The sequence below is a fragment of the Macaca nemestrina genome, chromosome 10 (genome assembly GCF_043159975.1).
Source record: "Macaca nemestrina isolate mMacNem1 chromosome 10, mMacNem.hap1, whole genome shotgun sequence".
Lineage (NCBI taxonomy): Eukaryota > Metazoa > Chordata > Mammalia > Primates > Cercopithecidae > Macaca > Macaca nemestrina.
Window position 1 is genome coordinate 79475919 of NC_092134.1, and position 20646 is coordinate 79496564.

Sequence of the window (20646 nt, forward strand, 5' to 3'; positions counted from 1 at the left end):
TAATCACTACCCTTTGTGGGGTGGAGTATTCTCCTCGTTCTCTTTTCCCTTCCTAGATAATTCCAATCTCCTAGAAAAGGGACCCTGAGAGGAAGATCTCAGCCTCTCCCCATTCCCTCCACCCCAGCAGGCAAATCCCAGGCCGGGAGCTCTGCTCGCTGCCCTCCCGAGCCAGGCCGCTGAGCGCGAGGAGCAGTGGCCACAGGGCGGCGGATGCAACACAGGAGAAATGAAGATTGGGTGAAGGCTTCCTTCTTCCAGACATGCGTTTCTTCTAGCCTGATTTAGCCCCATCAAAGGGGGCTATTTTCCCCAGGTTTTGGACTCTGCGGGCAAAGAAGCACGCACAAACCCCTCTTCCTTCTCTGTTGCTGACCCTGATTCCTCTCAAGGAGAGCTGCCGACAACTACTAGCAAAATTCGCATCCCTAGTGCCCTGCTCCCTGAGACCCACTGGGAACCTAGGGGTTTTCAGGACCCTGGCAAGGACCCAGGTAATCTAAGCGTCCAGCATTCCGGTGCACCACCGAGGCTCTGTTTGCGGTTAAGGAAACCCGCGACACACGCAGCTCAGGCACCCGTTTTTTTAATCGGGCTCAGACAAAAATGCCGCTCCCATCCTGGGTCCCCGGGACCGGCGGGAGGCTCGGGTGAGACCCTTCAAATCTAAATCCAGCCTCGGCGAGAGCTGCTAGCGGGAAGCAGGCTGGGACTGGGTGAGGAGACTGGGAGGGACTCCAGCCGGGCTTAACCCGCCGACATTTCGCTGACCACGCGCAAAACTATAGGTGGTCGGGCCGAGGCACCCGAACCGCGGAGCGATTGGTGCGAACTCTCCCTCACATTTATCAAATCACAAGGCTAGAGCGGTGGCCTGCCTGCTGGCCCCTGGGCCACTGGCTCCCGCCGCAGCTGGCCAGGCTCGACTAAGCCTCGCTCATTAACTCAGGGTTAATTAAAGCTGAAGGCAAGGATGCGGTCCAAGGTTTTCCTTAAAGACCAAAGCAGCCTGCGTCCCTCAGCTCTTCCTCCAGCTGGATGCAACGCCGCCTCTCTCACACCTTCTCTGTGCCTCCATCCCTCCTGCATCCTAGCAGCCTCCACTGCGGCTGAGCCTGGCGAAAGGAGTTAATTATAAAATCTACGCTGATTCTGGTGGCAGAGGCAACGCGGCTGCTGGAGGTTTAGGCCGCGGGGAATCGGCTGTGAGCGACTGCGTTCTGGCTCCCCCGCAGACCCATGGTCGGGAGTGATTCCGCGCAGTACTGCCTTACCCATGGTCTGTCCAGAGGCCGCAGGGGCCCAGTTCAAGGTCACTGTCTAGTTTGCAGAAAGCGGTTCTGCCTTGTATGCAAATTAGGCCGGGCGTCAGCCCCAGAAGGGGTGTGAGCAGGGGTTTGGCCCGCGGAGAGAAGGGAAGATGAAAGGGGGGCTGAGTGGGAGGGCCTGCCCCCCCAACCCTGTAGCCCTCTCTGTCTTGCCTCTTTGGGGCAACTTGGGTTTGGGACCTGACTTTTGTCGGGTTCAAACAAGGGTAGGGGGTAGAATAGGGAGCTCAGTCTCCTATTTCGTGGTTTCCAAGCTCCTTCAGGGGTTGGAGCCCACCTGGCTCCCAGCCCTCCCTGCGGGTGCCTGGGAAGTAAGGAGCAGATTGGGAAATCCCTTCCCCAGGTGCTGCTTTCTAGGGATTTGCAGCCTGGAGGACAGAGCCCAGTCAGGCTTTTACGCTCCGGCAAGTAGCCTGGGGCCAACGGAGCCCCTACCTCCTCCAGTTTTTCCGCGGCTTCTCTAGTCCTCTGTCTCCAAAAGATCCCAGCCCGATTGCCTCTCAGAAAATGCGGGGGAGGTGAGAGCCCCCAGGCAAGGACATCTGGGAGGCCATCTCTCCACCCCAATATGAGCATCCCTAAATGGACCACCTTCCCCCGTTTTGTCTTTTCCTTCGGTGGCGCGCTAACAGTTAAATAAGGCTGCAGCTCTGACATTTTCCCCCTCCACCAGCAGAGGATCTCCTCCACCTAGTGAATTACTGAGTGTCAGGCAAGGTGTGGGAACCAAGTTAAAAAAAAAATCACATCAAATGCCACACCCACAGACGCCTGCAATGCAACAGTGAGACGTCTCCACCGACCTCTAAACTGGGTCAGGGGGTGAGGACTACCCGGTGTGCCCTCGCTCCTCGGCGTCCTTTTCTGGCTTTGACCCTGTCCACTGGCCAGGCCCAGCTCTGGGGAGGAGCTGAGATCTGCTTAGGGTCTGCTCAGCACCGCTATACAACTGCTTTCCAAGCCCGGGGCCCCAGTTCTGGGCAGAGGAGGGGGGCTCGGGCAGATTGGGGTGGGAGCAACGGGCCCTGGAGGCGGTTGGGGGTGGGGAATGGACTACCAACTCCGGGGCTCGCTGGGCTGGGAGAGCGCGGACAGGAACGAGGGTCCACTTACCTTTGGAGACAGAAGAGGTTCATAAGGGTGAGGGATAGGAGTTCTCAACCTCTAGAAGCCTTCTGGATTCCCCCTCTCCAAGGCCGTGCGCCGGCCTCGCCAAGGTATCAGAGGAGGGCGGGGCGGGGAGAGGTGGGTAAAGCGGCCAGCGGCAGGCGCGCGGGAGCGGAGTTGCCAGAGCATCTCTGGAGAGGCCGCCTTTTATGGGCGTTATTAGCGCCCTTGTCTAGACTGGAGACGACACCTCCTCTGTGTGTAAACAGAGGCGGCGAGCTCCGGCGGGAAGGGGGATGGCGCATCAAGGGGGCAAGCAGCCCTCCCCTTCTCTGGCCACCGGAAGATCAAGGCCTTTTCCACCCTCCCCGCCTTCCGTGTGCTCCCTGTGATGTCAAGGTCAGAAAGACCTAGTCACGGTCAAGGCTAAAAGAGGAAGAGCCTGGTTGGTTGTGAAAAGACTCTGGCCCCCTCCTCCTCCTCCCAGAAGCCCCTGGCTCCCCAGGGCCCCTCAATTCTCCACCAGTGCAGGTCTAGATACACATCTGCCTGAACCACTCTTGGAGTTTTCTTGGGGGTGGGCTCCAGTACCACCCAGGACAGATCCAGGCAGATCCTAGGGTGGGGAGTTCTCTTTTGAACAGATGGAGCCACTGAAGGGGCTGCCTGCCACAAGGACCCCACTTCCAATGGGAAGGCTGTTCGGAGAGATAGCAGCTGCCCCAAGGGCCTGTCCCTGCCTTGCACCCACACTGGCCTGCTGTCCCCACACTGCTGACCCAGCCGCCTGTGGATCAACCCCAGAAACAGATGGTCTCAGGAGCAGACAGTCATGGAGGCATCTGCGGAAAGAACTGCTGTCCTTGTTCTCTCAGGTGGGTTCGGGCTGTGGGACTGCTAGCTGAAAGGCCCATTCTACTGGGCCTCTGTCTGGAGACTTAGATGTAAGTGGGGAAGGGTTTTTCCCCCAAGCTCAGCAAAGGATCTCTTGAAGCCCTCTCTGGCAGCCCCAGGGAGTGACCACCAGATGGAGAGTCCTGTGAGGCCCTAGGCTGCCTGAGCCTCCCAGCTCTGGCCTAGGGAGATAGGGGGAGTGGGGAGTGCTATCAGATTACGAGAAAGATAGCAGGAGTCTCAGTCCCTCTGTGTGTCTGTGTTTCCACACAGTAGTTTCACCAGCTCTTCAGATCACCCTGTACCCCCGGTACCCTCATATTTTCCTTCACACCTAGTTTTACTTTTAACACAAACACTAGGAGACTGGCCTTGGAAAGAAAGACACATTAGAGACATGACTAAGAGATGAACTATCTCATTGAGTCCTCAAAGACAATGCCAATTCTTGGGAGAAGGAAAGGTGAGAGATCAGCACAATCAGAGTTGTGTTGAAGAAAAAAATCCTTATTCAGGGAAAGAATAGTACATTTCACAACTGTGCCTCCCCAAAACACATACTCACACACACTCACACAATGTTTGCTTACTCTTATGGGAAAGTCATCTCCAAATAAATCCAGGCATGATACTCCTCCAAAGTAAATCTGGGTATATTTAATGCACCGCACGAGGGCTCACAGGCACTCAGGAACTGTAATCCTTGTTAGACTTACCAGTGTCCCAATGCACCAGTAGTGTGCCTGCACAGGCTTTCCTCTTTTTTTCTCTCTTCCTCCTCTTCCTCCTCTCTTCTTCCTCTTCTCCTCCTCCTCTTCTCTTCTTCCTCCTCTTCTTCCTCCTTCTCCTTCTCCTTCTTCTTCTTCCGAGACAGAGTCTCACTCTGTCACCCAGGCTGGCGTGCAATGGTGAGATCTCAGCTCACTGCAACCTCCACCCTCCCGCCCCCCACCAGGGTTCAAAAGATCCTCCCACCTCAGACTTCACAGACATGCACCACCATGCCAGGCAAAGTTTTTCTGTTTTTGGTAGAGACAGGGTTTCACCATGTTTTCCATGCTAGTCTCAAACTCCTGAGCTCAAGCAATCCACCCGCCTCAGCCTCCCAAAGTGTTGGGATTACAGGCATGAGCCATTGTGCCTGGCTCCTCTTCTTTTTTTACATTATTCCCTTCTAGAGCCTTAGGGTGGTTCCCTCAGTATGGGATGACTACCTCATATGATTATAAATGGGTTTGTGTGGAGAAGCAGAGGGATTCCTCGGAGAACTCTAGACTTCTCTTTAATCAGAATCCCCAATTTCCAGTTTGCCTACAGCTGTGCTTGGGACTACCCAAAGCAGTCAGGAAGGGTAGGGTCATAGTAAGAGAGCCCCAGGCCTCTTGTCTACTCAGTTTCTTTTTCTGACCAAACACACACACTCAGTCTCCAATTCCTTTCATCTCAGGGGAAACCCAGGGATTTTGGGAGAGAGGTTGGGATGGTGGGTGGGGAGATAAAGGAGAGATGGAATTAAGAATGAACCTTATTCCTGGAAATTCTCCCTCAAATCTCCACTGCCCAGCGTGTGGCTCTCTAGTAGTTAATCCAGAGTTGAGACCCAGAAGCACTGGCAGCCACGTCAGTAGCAGAACCTCCACAGAGGGCAAATTCTTCAGGTTCTTTGTCTCTCAGCCTCCGTGTGCGTGTGTGTGTGCGCGCGCAAAATGTGCATGTGTTTAACCCCCAGGAATATTTATTTAAATGAAATTGTTAAAGCTTCAGCCCCATCAGACAAAAGGAGAATGGAGAACTCTGATTTCCAACCTGACATCTCCAGTGTTTCTGCGTCTCAGGAGAGGAAAAATATTATATATAAATAAAAATTGCTGCAGTAAAGATTTAATCTGAGATAACATTGTTTTAGGCTATATTGCTTTTAAAAAGTCTCTTAACCTGACAACTTAATGATCTCATTAACTCTGCCAGATAGGGAGATAGGCACTGACGCGACCAGGAAAACAAATTAGTGGCAGCATCTACATAGGCTCCTCATTGCCTCGAAGACTGGGGTTCCCAGGAATGTGGAGAGTAAAAGTGGGATTGGTTTGGCAAACCGGGGGCCAAAGGGGTCCTAGCAGCTCAGCCTCTCTGCATAGGTTAAGTGGGGGGAAGAAAATAGTGCAGCCAGGAAAAGCTGAGCTTGAAGGTGCCCTTCCAGGCTGTGCTGACCCCAACCCAGCCCCAACTCCAGTCCTGAACTGGCTGAATGTATCTGGGGCCCTCTGGGGGCCATAGGGCACCAGGAGCCTAAGGTTAGTTCCCTGCTGCCGCCGGCCACCACCATGTTTACCTCACCCACTTCCCAGCTGGGATGCCACTTTCTCAGTACCCAGAAACAGATCTGAGCCCCAATTATTAAAGTGACCATCAATGTATTTTTGTTACTCACCTGCTTCCAGGCCTTTCAGTCACCAATTACATCTTTCCTTCCTCAACATACACTCAACTAAGTTGGGCATCAGGACGGGAAGTTTTCTCCTATATAGACGGTATAGATAACTCAAAAACTTAAGTGGAGCAAAACAAGGGTTTGGAATCTACCCAGCTGGGAATGATGTCTATACTCCGCCCCCTGATCATTCTGGCAGAATCAGGGCATAGTGGACTGTCCTGAAGAGGCAGTGAACAGAAGAGACTTCAGAAAGAATCTAAGCAATAAAATCAAGGCAAAAAAAGATATTTTATTTTAAAAACATGTTTGTGGGTTTTTTTTTCCTTTTTGCATTCAGTACATCGTCATTCAGACATCACAATACTATATACAGATACACAACATTAAAAAAAAAAGCCTATTTCTGATGAACATTTCAAAAGAACACTGTTTTGTAATGCACCAGTGGGAAGGGAAGAGGCAAGGGACCCCCACAGCACCAAGGTGGTCTTTGAGGAGGGAACTGTTAGGCAGCATCTACATTTAGCTCATTTAGCTAATTGAGGGCCAGATTTTCTTGCCTCCTGAACTAGATCCTCTAGCTTTCCTCTGGAAATCAGTAAAAGTGAAAGTGTGAGGAGTCCCTCCAGAGCTAGTGCCTTGATGGAAAGGTGACTGGAAAGGGACTTTGTTGAGGAACCCATTCTCCATCCTCTTGGAAGAGATGTTTATCCTTAGAAAAAAAGTTCTGCTTCTCTGTGCCTGGCCTAATCCCCAACCTTACCACCTAGAGAGAGAAAGAGAGAGGAGAGAGAAGCCCTATTTAGCAGCGTGGCTGGAGTCTTTGTCCTCCTTGGATTTCCACATGTTGACTGAGAGAGCAGAACAGGGGAGGCAGTGGGGCAAAGGCAGCCCCCACCTGGCCCCAAGAAATGCAGTTTCTTGGTTGGGATGGAGCATAGGGGCTGCGTTGATTCCAGGGAACCATCCATACTCCAATCACGCTGCCAGATCCCTAATAATTATCATGAATGTTAACACGACTTTTAAAATATGCACAGAAAATCTTTACTGGGAAATCTTGCCTAAGGAGTGCGAGAGGGACAGCGAAGGAAAGTATGAGCTGGACAGATCCTGCGCCAAAGCTGCGCCCTTAGGGAGGGTCCTCTACTAGCCTGGTGATAGGATGAGGCAAGAATTGGGGCCATTCGGGATTCCCCAACCCTGCTTTGGTTGGAATGACTGGGCTCTGCACTGCCACTGGACTTTCTGGCAAGGTGAGCACAAGGAGGAGTAGAGGTCGACAGCCTTCCTCCCACGGCCCACCCGGGACCCATTTCCAAAGCTGTTGAAGCCGGGTGAGTCCCATCTGGATGGGGGTGGAGGCTGCGGATGGGATAGGGAGTTGGGGATGGCCCACCGCCGCCATGGAGCCTCTCTGCCTCCGGGCGGCGCGGTTCTTCTCTCTCGTTAACATTAAATACTCTTCTGCACCCGTGCAGCATCTTTCCGTGGGTTCGGTTATGGTACAAAGCGGTGACATAAATAGACGGGGCGAGCAGCGGGTGGGTGGTCAGGTGGAGTGGAGATGAGGCGCTTTCGATTTGCTGACCACCTTCTTCTCTTTGACCCGCCGGTTCTGGAACCAGATGGTTACCTGGCGCTCAGAGAGGTTCGTGGTGGCGGAGATGCGCCGGCGCTTCTCTTTGGTGATGAACTTGCTAGCCGCGTATTCCTTCTCTAGCTCCTTCAGCTGCACCTTAGTGTAGGGCACACGTTTCTTGCGCCCACGCCGGTAGCTGCTCACCTCCGGCTGCAGGGGAACCACATCTGCGGGGAGATAAGGCAAGCGAGAAGAAGTGAGGCACGCGGCTGGACTGGCCTAGAGGACCGGAGGCTGCCTACGCACAGAGTTCTGGCAGGGGCTCAACGGGGCCAGAGGATTGCTCCGCATAATGAAATCCCAAATGCTTTTCATTTCTGTTATTTTAGCAAGACCACAACTATGGTGAGGCCATTGGGCTCAAGGTTTAAGGGAGGGGGCGCCAAAAATTCAGTAATCAAGACGATATTTTAATGCAACGTTTACAAAAGCAAAACGAATACAAAAACATCCATGATGAACACAGTATCAATTAAAAAAATAAACATGGGTTCAGTATTACTGATTTTCTCTTTTGTTTCAGGCCCCAATATGGCTCTGCACAGCACTCGATATTAGGATCCTTGTACGCTTAGAAGGGGCCCTCCAAGTTCCAGCCTGGCCTGCCATGCTTGCAGAATTTCAGATACTCAGAAAAAGCCCTCCTTCCTGAGTTAGATCGTTTGGGTGCTTATTAGTTTATATTCTGCCCCGTTGTCAGAGGAAGACATTCTGCTATATGTTTCAGGGAGGGCACGGCAGGCAGGGGGTCAGCTTCAGTGGGCCCAGATCACCAGATGGGTCTTCATGCCTTTGGACAGTGGCCCTATGTTAGGGATGTGAGGCACAGATAGAAGATAAGTGTCCAGGTGAAGCCAGCCTGCTTGGAGGTCCACGCTCTAGGAATTGGGGTCCAATGTTGTGAACCACCTAACAATACCCAAGGTGGGGGGTCCTGAACCTGAGATATAGGGAATCAGGTGTCGCTGGAAGTAGGGGGTCCACACCACAGTCCCACCAAAACAGGGGTTGTTCCAACCCCCTTCCCTCTCCATTCCTTCATGGCTGAAGGAAACTGCCTACATCCCATGCACCAACCATAATCCTAAACCCTAGATACCTGTCATCCAAACCAATACCACCAGTTCTGTTTCTTTAGGCTCTGAGAATTTCGCAGAAACTAAAACCAATATATATCATTTCTAACTCCATTTTCTACTCCACCCTCATCCCTGTCAATAAAGGTCACAGCAACACTTTCAAGGCGAAGTGGGGAACTAGAGAGATTATCTGGATAGCTCAGTCCTCAATTTTTTCCATGTAATTATTAGACTTTAGGTGAAAGCTAATGAGGAGGGCTGAATATTTGGGGTTTCCCCTTCATTCTTACTGCCTTTTGAAACTATAGACACAGCCCAGAGGGAAGACACAAAGTTCTTTCTGAAATGTTTGTTTCCATCCCACCCTCACAAAACACTTTCCCTGTACCCATTCCCATTGGGTCTGCTTTCTCTCAGGGACTCTTTATCTATACACAGTGGGAAGAGTAGTGTCACAGTGATACACAGGAGAAAATAAAATGCTCAGGAAGAAAATGGGAGACAGGGGATCCAATGGCCTTTTTTGACTGTCTTCTGGTGACAATTTCTCAGGAAAACTGTTGGACCTAGCATTTTTCTCTGCCTCTGTGTGAATAAACCATGATTTTAAAAAAAAATCTTAAAAACAAAATAACTTTATTTAAACAGTATGGATCCTTTAGGTTAAAAAGGATTTGTTTTTGAACAAGACCTTTTGTCTTTAAATCTCTCAGTTCTCAAATTTGTTTTACTCTTAGGGATGTAACCATGATTTGGGAAATTGATGATTTGTTGACAAGAATAAAATGAAGAGGGTAAGTAGTGATACTAGGAGTTTGTTGCTTTTGTTGTTCTTATTGTTGTTTTTAATCCTCAGAACATTTTTTCAGGCTTATTTTGTTAAACTCATTTTACAAGATCAGGAATCTGAGGCTCAGAGTGGGTAAAATAACCTAAGTGGCAGAACCAGATTTTAAAGGCAGACTTTCTGACTCTTAAAATGATACAGTAAGTTTTAAAATGGAAATAGGCCAGCTGATACAATCCAGCTTTAAAACACCTCCTTTTCCCTGGAGAAGAATAAAGTAGGGTAAAGGTGGGTTTTTGTTTCTGAATTAGCCAAATAATTGTCCCTGATTTTTTACTTTACTTTCTTTAAACTCTTACAATTACCTACCCAATTTTGGTTTCCTAAACTCTAGCTCTAAATTTCCAATGGGATTTAATCAACCCTAAAAAAAAATCAGTTTAAAAAGTAGACAACTGGCCGGGCGCGGTGGCTCAAGCCTGTAATCCCAGCACTTTGGGAGGCCGAGACGGGCGGATCACGAGGTCAGGAGATCGAGACCATCCTGGCTGACACGGTGAAACCCCGTCTCTACTTTAAAAATACAAAAAACTAGCCGGGCGAGGTGGCAGGCGCCTGTAGTCCCAGCTACTCGGGAGGCTGAGGCAGGAGAATGGCGTGAACCCGGGAGGCGGAGCTTGCAGTGAGCTGAGATCCGGCCACTGCACTCCAGCCTGGGCGGCAGAGCGAGACTCCGTCTCAAAAAAAAAAAAAAAAAAAAAAAAAAAAAAAAGTAGACAACTGGTTTAAACTGGTGATTTTTCTCTATAGGATGCCAAGAATTGATTTAGCCAATTTGTCCTGGATCAGACCAACTGCAGGTTGTTTTGGCCTCCTGGGGAAATAACTCCAGTTTTACCATCTCAAAGAAGCCCCCTTTCTTTGTCTGCTGCCTTATCTGGAAAGGAAGTGGTACGTAGAGATGAAGAAATATCCGGTAGCTTAGACTTGGAGATGTGCATACACTGCCTAAAGTGAGTGGGGGCTTAGTTACTAGTCTTACAATCACCCCTTCCCTAGTATCCATCCAGATCATATACACAAATGACTTCATGCCTGGAAACCGAATAGACACCTTTGAGGAGTAAATAAAAATCATATCAATGCTCAGCCATGGCTTTCTTTTTGGGCTTGGGGGCTCCTCTGTTTAGCTCCCCATAGCCCAGCCACTCTTGACCACCCGCCCCCCACGAGCAAGCTCTGGGCTCTGAAGAGTGCCTTGTCCAGCTAGAAATCCAGCTTGCTACTCTTCCCAACCCAAATCCAAAGGCTTGTCAGTAAGGACCTCTAGTATGGCCCAAAGAGCCCACTGTTTCTTTCTCCCTCTTTCTGTCTCCTGAACCCCATCTCTCTTTTTCTCCCTTTCTGATTCCCTCCTGGAATTTCTGCCTCTCTCTCCTCTCAAAAAAAAAAAACCAAAAAAAACAAAAAAAAAAAAAAAAAAAAAAAAAAAAAAGAAACCAAAAACAAAAAAAAAGTCTACACTCACCATAGGGAGAGAGAGAGAAAAACAAAACAAAACAAAACACAAAAACAGAGCAATAAAGCAAGAATCTGTATAATTGGGAGAAGGAAGAAGCCACGACACATCTTGGCCCTAATTATCTGGATCTTGCTGAACAATTGCCTCCATCTCCCAAACCAGCCCAGACTGCCACAGATGAGGTTTCTCAGAGCCAGAGGCACTGTAGAGAGACAGCTGTGTTTATGCCTACATGTTGCCGAACAAACCACAATTGCATAGACAGAGTTATCTTGAAATCTCACTACTTCTAAAAGATCTCTGAGTGGGTAGAAAGATGGAGAGTGTCTGAAGATAATTTCTTATTCATCTGCCTCTTGCCTGTACCTCTGCACTCACTGATACATCAGCCCAATTCTATTTCCACACGGGGATTGTGGGAGCACATAGCTGCTGAGGCATGCTAGGTTTTATATCCATTTCCATGCCATAATTTGCAAGTGTATTAAATCTCAATTGGGCTATACTTTTTTATTTCAAAGTTATTTTTCTCTAGGAGGCTGTGATCAAAAAAGTATTTATTTTTAGTGGAGATTGTTTTTTGTTTGTTTTGTTTTGTTTTTTCCTGGGAATCTTTGAGATGTTTATTTTGCTCAAAGATATTTCTCAGCTTTTCTCCAATCCTTCACCCCTACTCCACACCACATTCATACATAGAACAGCCCCTTCTCTTCTACCTCTTCACTCTAAACCCATTGCACATTGCTATGGGCCTGTGCCCCCACCCACACAGTGGGTTTGGTGGGCACCTGCTCCCTTACCCCTTAGCCCCTTGACATAGCCCATTGGCTTCCCTGCCCCAGGAATTCCTGCTGGACCCCAATCTCCTAAGAAGCTTTGTGTTTTGGCGAGACAGAGAATTAAAGGGCCATCTCTCTAAAATACATTGCTGTATTATGAACATGTGAATTGCCTATCTTCTAGAAATGTATTATGGTATATTTCATATTAGGTAGTTAATAAAAGAAATCATATTATATAAAAATATTATAGCCAATACAGGGTAGGTGATGCATAATACCATGTACTAAAATTGTACCATCCTTAATTCTGGCAATCAGAAGTCACGGTGCCTAGTGCAGGTCATACCCTGGTATTGAGTTGTATTATACTAAGTAATTTCATAATATTCACAAGAATGTTATCTGCTGCACTCTCTAATATCATTCGGTTTTTTTTTTTTTTTTAAACCACCTACCTCTGCTTCCAATTCCGGATGCAGAGGAATTTCAGGCCCACCCTTACGAGGTCTTTGGGTCTATGCTTTCCAAGGAAAACATCCCTGAGCTTGGCATGTGGAACTGGTCGGGGAGCTGGGCACTGTCGGGAGACATCTGTGGCTGCCCTGGGCCCCCAGCCCCCAAAGACCTCTGTAGGTATCAGAAGGGAGAACGCTCTCCCACTGAGCTCTTCTTACAGGGAGAACAGACTCAAATACTGGACTCCCTAGACTGGAATCCTGATTTCTCAGCACAGGGCAGGATCCAAAGCTCTTGGTGTGGTTTTGGGAAACCTGGGACTGGTCTTGTAAGGAGAGCGGCCGGATTTGCAGGATCCTTTCTCTCTTCAACTGGAGACCGAACAAGAGGGGAATGAATTCTCCCTTCCCATACTTAGCCAGACAAGACCAAGGGGTCCCCAGCCTGGGCCTGGACCCCAGAAGCCCCTGAACAGGTCTTCCTCTCCCATTTCTCATCCCCACGCCCTTCTTTCTGTGTTTGGGGCACCAATAACTAACTCTCTTTCTCGACCACATATGGGGGAGTTGGCAGTGGAAATGTCTATAAATTTGAGCTCAATATACCAGAGAGGCAAGGAAAACTTTACATTGCTGGGGAGGGATTCGAGCCTCCTCTCCACTCCCTCTCCAGAGATTTTGGATCTTCTGTTCCCTCAACAATCAGGAAATTCGTGGCCAGATTTTTAAATATGCCAAGAAAGGAAAAAAAGAAATTCCACATTTCTGTAGACCCCAGCAAATTAGTCCCCTATTTAAAAAATACTGTCTAGTGCCTGAACGATCCTGCAAATTCTGTCAAAGAAAGTGGGGGTTCTTATTCTCCCCCCTCCCCACTTATTCGGTGGGTTGGGGGTTTTGTCCTGGATTCCAAGGCACTATAGGCCCACCCTGCCCCCATCCCTGGCCGGAAGCGGGTTTAGGGGCCAAGAGCCCGGCGGGAGGCTGCGGCCGGCGAGTGGAGGCGGAGGCGAGCCACCGAACGGAGCAGAGCCGGCGGCCCGGCGTTCGGGCGCCTGTGATTGCTTCATTCTCCGCCGGGCAGCTACAGAAAACGTGTCGGAGCAGATTTCTTCCCCGGCGCATTCCTCAGTGCAGCTCGCCCGGCCGGCTCCATAGGCAGCCCAGCCGAGCGGGCGCGCCGGGGCCAGACGGCGGGGGTGGCTGGGGCGCGGAGCCCCGGGGCAGGCAGGGCGGGGAGGGGTCCTCGGCGGCGGCGGCGCTCGGGTCCCTTCCTTACCTGGGAAGGGAGACTTCCAGAGGTGGGCGGACTGCGACTGCTCCTTGGAGCAGTACACCTGACTGTCCCAGCCATTGGAGAGAGCCCAGTGCTGATAGCCTTCGACGGGGATGAGAGCGTCGTGACGCGGCTCCGGGTGCCCGCTGATCCCGGGCACCACCGACACGTCCAGGTAGCCGGGCATCGCCTGGTAGGAGCTGGCAAAGCTGGGGTAGAAGGCGAACTCCTTGGCCCTGGAGGACAGGTCGTCACCCGGCAGGGCGCCCGACGGCTCCGGGTATTTATCGCCCGGGTGGTAGGCGCAAGGCTTCTGCTGCAGGTTCACGTTGTGCGACAGGCGGCAGCCGTAGTAGCTGCCCCCGAAGGGGTAGCCGTAGCCCAGGGTGGCGCTGGACGAGGTGGGGGGCGCGGGCGGCGGGGCACACTGGCGCGCCGCCTCCGGGGCAGGGATGTCCGTATAGACGGCGCCCTGAGGGGCGCCCAGGGGAGCCGGCGGGCGGCCCAGCACCGGGTGCGGAAGCAGGTCGCGGCAGTGGCTGGCCGGGCAGCTGCTGCCCAGACCATCCATGCTAGGGGCTTTGCCGGGGCTCGCTCCGCTGCAGCCGCCCCCCGCTCCGCCCGCGCCGCCGCCTCCTCCGCCGCCGCCGCCGCTGCCGCTCTCCACCGCGCTGTCCTCATAGACGTACATAAGGCTCTCCGGCCAGCGTGGATGTAGGAGCAGCGAAGTCGTCATGACATGATCTGCTGGAGCTTTTTAAAAACTCCACTTGCCAGAGGCAGCGAGCAAGGGAGACACCTCGCTCCTGTTTCCCCTCCCCCATCCCTCCCCTCTTTTCTCTCCACCCCTCCCCTCCTCCTAGTGCTTCCACATCCCTCCCTCCATTCCCTCTACGCATGCGGAGAGACTTCATTAAGAAATCCGCCGGTTCCCGCCCTCCACCTCTCAGCACCCCTCCCGCGCCCATGTGACACTCTCTGCGCACGTGATGCCCGGGTCAGGTCTCCTGGGGTTCCCGCCCCTCTAGGTGGGGCGGGGCGAAAAGAAAAAGGTCTCTGCTGATTGGATCTCAGTTGGGCCAAAGGAGGCGGGAGCTGGGAGATTTAAAGGGACAGGGAGCCGCCCCCTGGCCGGCCCCAGGGAGGGGGTGGGGGAGGCTGAATTTGGCCGACGCAAAGAGGGCTGTAACTGGGCGCCTCCGCCTAGGCATAGAATGTGCATGGGGGAGACAGACCCCTATCCCCAAACCGATCACTGTGACTGCCCAAGTCTCTGGATTGGGGCTTGAAGCTAACGGTGGGGAAGAAACCAGATTGTAAAGAATAATAAATGAAGATAATAGAAAACAGGCAGGAGCGCTCCAGCCCTGGCAGCTCCCCTCCGCTCGCGGCTGGAAAGAACCCGATGCCGCGTAGTGAGCCTTTGATGCCGGGATTGTGTTTCCATTTCCTACTTGCAGCCACTTTCCCCAGAACCCCAGATGTCTGAAAAGGACACTCTCCTTTACCTTGCTGGATTTTTCTCAAGCGGAGAGGGGTGTGACAACCCCCAAATACAGAATTCATCACCTGGGGCAGGGGATTGTGAAGCAATGGAATAGACTCAGCAATAAATGGAGAAAGAATAAAACGAGGGAAATAAAAACAATAGAATAGACTGATATTTCAATATGCAACAGAAAAAAAATCTCAGAGTGAGGTTTTTTAAAGAAATGCGGGTGGTGGGGGCGCAATATTCAGCCTGGGAAAGCTAAAAGCCCTGGATGCGAAGGAGAGAGCGCTCTCTTCTATAGCTATACAAAAGAGAACGTGGAAAATGGGGGAGATTCAGTGCTACCCCTTTCGAGGGACCTCTCTGGCGCCACTCTGGGGACCCTGCAGAACCCACCTCTGCCCTCAGGAGTCTGGTCCCCAGTTTGAATACCCTCACTGGACCTCCCACGGCTTTCTTAGGTCACCCTCTTTTAGTGCGGAATAGTTTCATGATCTAAAACTGCCCCCTACTTCAAAGAAAAAATTAACACCAACTTACTGATTCTTCAAAAGCTCTCCCTTCTTTCCTCCCAATCTCCCAACTTGTCAGGAGCCTCAATAGAGTCACCCCTTTCTGAGGGAGTATCTCCGTGGAATTAAGTTCCCTTTCAGCAGAGGACCTCCCTGAGAAATAGTAATGAAGAGAGAAAAATAGGAGGGGAAAGGGGCTGCAGCGTTTCCTTCTTTCCTGCCTCTGCCACAGGTTTTAAATGCTGAGTGCTCGTGTGTAGCCAGCGCACAGGCCATGGCCACACAGTAGCGCCTCGCTCAGCCAGACCTACTGCACCCCTCAAATGGAAAGCAAATGGACAGGTCTGCAGAGACCCCTTCGGGCCACCTCCCTCCTCTTTGTGGGGAGAAGGTGGTGTTTGACGGTTGAGAGCACCCGGACATCGGTGAATTAGGATAGTAATTCTTATCCGCGTGATCTTGAGCCAGAAGAGTCAGCTCAGAGTTCGGAAAGCAGGCTGCGGGCTGGGCTGGCGGTAGAAGGAAAAATACAACAGAAAGAAGGTTGAGACATAAGGAGACCAGCTCAAGTGTGTATTGAGGGCAATGACGGAGGGGCGAGGAGAGATGAGCCCAGTGGAAGATAGGGTCTTGACGGGAGCCGGCTCTGCTAGGAAACTGCTTATCCTGCTGCTGGAGTCCAAGGTCAAGGTAAAACGAGGAGAGCAAACAGGGCCTGGCCAAGTCTAGACTGGATCGTGTGACCTTGGCCCCCTTGCCTAAGGCCTGGCTGGTGGGGGTGGGTGGGTAGGGAGGCCTGTCTTTTTCCAGCCGCGGGTAGTAAAGATGGAACCCAGATCCCGGCCTCCCCTTCTGCGAAGTGCTGCGCCCAGGTGGAAGAACTGGGGCGCTGTGGACAGGGTTCTGCGGGACTGCCACGAGAAATAAAGGGCCTGAAATGCCCATCCCATTCTTGGGGCTCCCTACCTGGTCAGGCCCAAAGCCGGACCCGTTTTCCGTGGGCCAGAACTCAAAGACACATCTCCAGCCTTTGGGAGGAGGAACCAGAATGGCGGGAGTAGGAACCAGAACGGCGTGAAGGATCTGGGTGCAGGGTGGCCAAGCAATAAATGAAATTAATAGTATGGTCTTTTCCAGGTTTATATAAGGGCATTAACTATTCCTATTGCAATGAGATATAGATTTAATTAACCTAGCAACTTTACAATTCCATTTATTAGGAGCACTATGCGGCCAAAATGTAGTGGCGAGAAGAAAGAAAGGGAACCATAGTCCTCTTCCTCAAGAAGACCAGCCGAAGTTGTAGGCCTCCAAAGCGACTTGGAGGAGTAGGAAGGCTGGAGGGGAAAGTTTGGGCTAAGGGCAGTAAAGGCGACTGGGGAAGTCCGCGTGCTCTGAACAATTCCCTCTTCTTTCGCTTGGTTCCCCAAGACCTTTCGCGCCTGCAAACGCAGTCACCAAGTCTGGGGCGCCGGGATCGGGGAGGGAGGCGCCGAAGAAAGAGCTTGCAGGAGGGCGGTGGAAAGTAAAGCCTTGTTGGTTAATTAACTTTAAGCCTGGGGTGGTTTCTCTCCCCCCCCCCCCGAAAAAAAATGTGGATCTCGCTGAGACACAAATAAAATCAAATTAAACACTCCAGGAGAATATGCACCACTAGAAACGTAGTAATTACATCTCCAAGGCGATCTCGCCCTAGAAAGCCTTTCTAGGGCCTGGCGCTGAAACCCTCAGCTGCAGTGCTCACCCGGGCTCGTCCCGCTGGCCTTCCGGGATTAGGCGGTGAGGTTTGACTGTGGATGAAGTTTAGAGAAAATCCAGCTGCTGGTATGCGGAAAAAGACGGAGCATTTAATTATACGGAAGGAAAATGGAAAACAGCTCCTCAGCCTCGTCGGGAAGCCCCGGCTCTGCTCCCGGCTGCTTTTTCAAAGGGACTTCTACATCGCGGAGCGACAGGAGCCACTCTGCCCTCAGCTACCGCCCATGCACCGAGCTCTCGGCTAAGTTCGACTCTGAAATGTTTTCTTTTAAATGCTGCAACACAAAAAGGTGATATTTAATGTGCCTTTTCGCGGGAAGCGTGTGTGTGTGCGCGCGCGCGCGTGCGTGCGTGCCTGTGGGTTTAGGGATGGGTGCAGGCTGCCTGCACTGTTTCAGCACACGGCCTTGTGGACACAGCCCAAATGTGTTCCTAAAGATAACCAGCTCTCTGCTTAAATCCTCTGTATGCAAATAAAAGTCTCTGCTTGTCTGTCTGTATACACTTTTAATTGACATGGTTTTCCTACTCTACTTACAAAGACATCCCCCAGGAAAATATAGAAAAATGAAGAAGCAGATGTCTGTGTCTTTCTGAAGTTGAGGGGTGGAATTCACGCCCCACTGTATCTAAGACGAAGTCAGAGGTGTAACTTAGCAACATTTGCAAGCGGAGGGTGCAAGCCTGATGCACACATTTGAGGGCTGGGTGTAGCTTCAGTGCTAGACTAGGGAGAAGGATGAAAGAAATGGCGTTGCTGTGTCCCTGATTCAATGCCCAGATTTTCTCCTCTGAAAATTAGGTATCAGATTATTTCTCTCCCTTTTCTCTGTTTCCTCCATATGGTGGTGGTGGTGGGGGGGGGCGCTTAAAGCTCTGAAGCTCCTGCTCTCCCCACCCGCTTTTTATGGGAGAAATTCCAGTTTTAAAAAAGGAGAGGGTGGGTTGAGGCTGTAGGAGAACAAAGAGCCTCACCACCATGGGGTCTGGATTCTGGCCCAGACTTGGGGCCTTATAGGGCAGGCAAAGGATTTGGGGGCCCTTTCCTGTGCAAGGTTCAGGTTGCCGATGGAGGAGGAGATTTGTGGAGGACAGAGGAGGACAGGGCCTGGGCTAGCCAAGAAAGGGATGTTTGAGAGAGGCCACTTATAGGTAGGGATTGGGGGTTCCGAAAGGGCATATGAGAGGGTATACCCTTGAGGGTGTGTCTGTGTGGAAGACCCTCCCACATACTTGGAAAAAATTCCAGATGGGCTGCAGAGGGTGATGCTGGTAGAGAAGGAAAGAAAACTGGCTGATCCTGGAGTTCCCTGGACCTGTCCAATCCCCTCCCTTCCTTTTTCCGTTCCTTCCACTTCTCTGGGCTCCTGGAGGTCCCTTCATCCCTCTGGAACCTGCTCTACTTTGATCTCTCCACTCCCACAGCCCAGCCTCTGAGAAGGGCCACTAGGCCTCTTCTACTAGCTTGGGAACTCACCTCCTGGACGGCGGCTGCTATCCTGACATCTTCCATCTTTAGTGTTCTCCCTCCCTAGGCCCCCAGCTTGAGGGAAGATGGGACCAGGGTAGCTGAGGCATCACTTTGTTCCTTGTTTCAGAGTTTTCAGCTCTTAAATCAAAACTTGCCTTCCTCCAGGCCCCACTTATTTCCCTGTGGTAGATATCAGGGAAATCCATTCCTCTCTGCTGCCTAGTTAGGACTTGCAGTGCAGGCTGAGGTTTTGGGTCACCTCGAAGACCTTTTCCTCTCTGGCTCTGCAGGGATCCATACAGGGGTCCAAGTTTAGGCCATCACAAATCTTCTCCTGGATTCTCCTCTAGCATGCCCCCAGCTGCAGACTCTGCTTCGTGGTGCACTGGGTTTGGTCGGGGGAAATCAAGTGGCCCCTTCCATGGAGAACTGTCAGGAAGCCTCCTCCAGTGGCCTCTGGAGTCCTTAACCCCAGTCCTCTTTCTTTCACAGCTTCCCCGCCCTCCTACCCCTGTCAAGCTCATCACAGAGCCCCTTCTCCAACCCTTCTCATCTCCTCCTTCCTTAGCCCTTTTCTAGCCCTCACCCCACCCACCCCCTTTTCTTTTTGGGCAGTATCTCAGACTGTCACTTGGCCCCCTCCCTACTCTTACCCTTCATTGACAAAAGAAGTTCAGGGAATAAACACAGAGTTAAGAAATTAACAAAGTATCTCTTCCCGGCTTCTGGCTTCACCACAGCTCCTACCCCCACCCTGTCCTCTACTGGGGGAAAAGGCCCCCTGTGCCCTTCCCCTCCCCCTAAACACCCTTCCCCTTTTAGGAAGCCCTTCAGAAACAGACAAATAAAATCTCTCCCGGTTTTAGGGCCTGTCTGGGAGGGAAGTCCAAGTTCATTTTCAAGTTAGACAAGAGAGCTGAGGGGGGATGGGAAAGAGGTGGAAGAGTATTTGCTGGGGGCTGAATTTGGCTTCCTCGTAGAGACCTAACAAAAGCCCCTTTTGGTCAGAAAGCCAGCAAACCGAATGCCTGGAAAAGGTATTTATCACTTTCGATCATTTCCTTCATCTTTTAAAGTTTAGATTTGAGGCTCCTAGAAGGGAGGCAGACCAGCCAATCTTTTTTTCCTTCTTTTAAAAGATTTCCAGTTACTTTAAAAGCAGATATGGAAAATAACATTTTTTTAGGGCAGGGAGGGGATGGGCCTCAATACAGCATTCTTCTGGGTCAAAGTGCACTGGTTAACCTGTCCCAAAGAATGACCAAATACAAAAGACATAGCTGAAGGGCCGAGCATTTCACCTCTAATGAGGTGAGGGGCCTCCTTAGTCCCACCGTGGTGTGGGAACTGGAATTTGGTGGGATCCTAAAAGGGAGATGATAGAAGGAATATATATATATTTCATCACAGGGAAGAGGAAAAATTATATCCTAAGTGGATCACAGCCTAGTTCTCTCCATGACCAGACACCTCAGCAGTTGCAGCAGAAGTACATTCTAATATGAAAATCACTGAGCAGAACACAAGAAATTAAAGGACTTTCAGAAGATGCCTCATCAAAAGAAAGAAAATTTAACCCCTCCACTTCCAAAAGAGAGGGAAGAGAGACCCAAGGCTCTACTAAAGGGGGAAAGAAACAACTTCTTGCTAAAATGACTAACCTTGACTGGGATCTATGGAACAAAAAGGTAGAAGGGAGCTTGTATATTTGGGTATCTGGGACATGATTCTCACTGGTAGTAATTAATTAAGTCATCCTAAACATATATAATTTGGTACAGTTTTAGTGACTGGAGGGAAACTATCACTCTAACATCCTTGGGGTTGGGGACTGTTAAACTTTACCTCCCTCACTACCCTCCTCCCTCTCATCCAAATTTCCCCCTCTTCAGGGAGTATTTAGAGGCACATTTTAAATCTTAGCTGTGGTGTTGCCTTGTACATGCAGCAAAGCTGATGAAATCTAAGGAACTAGAAAGGAGAATGGGGACATCCATTTTTCCTTTTCCCAAACATTGGATTTATGCATTCACCTGCATAGTCAGAAAAAAATTAACTCAGATCAGAAGAAATATCTTTCAAGGCAAAGAGACCATCCCAGACACCT

The 20646-nt window shown here is 50.9% G+C and overlaps 1 protein-coding gene and 1 long non-coding RNA gene across 2 annotated transcripts; one reads left to right on the forward strand and one right to left on the reverse strand.

Moving 5' to 3' along the window:
* Positions 1-6032: 6032 nt before the first annotated feature.
* Positions 6033-14118, reverse strand: LOC105474254 (homeobox C13). Its single transcript, XM_011728750.2, has 2 exons — positions 13310-14118; positions 6033-7572 (listed from the first exon to the last, which is right to left on the reverse strand). Exons 1-2 carry the CDS (start codon positions 14040-14042, stop codon positions 7316-7318), a joined length of 990 nt encoding a protein of 329 aa, XP_011727052.1. The 5' UTR covers positions 14043-14118; the 3' UTR covers positions 6033-7315.
* On the forward strand, positions 13309-17568 carry LOC105474253 (uncharacterized). The gene is made up of 3 exons (XR_982728.2): positions 13309-13481; positions 15543-15735; positions 16531-17568. It is a non-coding gene; the product is annotated as an uncharacterized lncRNA (long non-coding RNA).
* The last annotated feature ends 3078 nt before the right edge of the window (positions 17569-20646 follow it).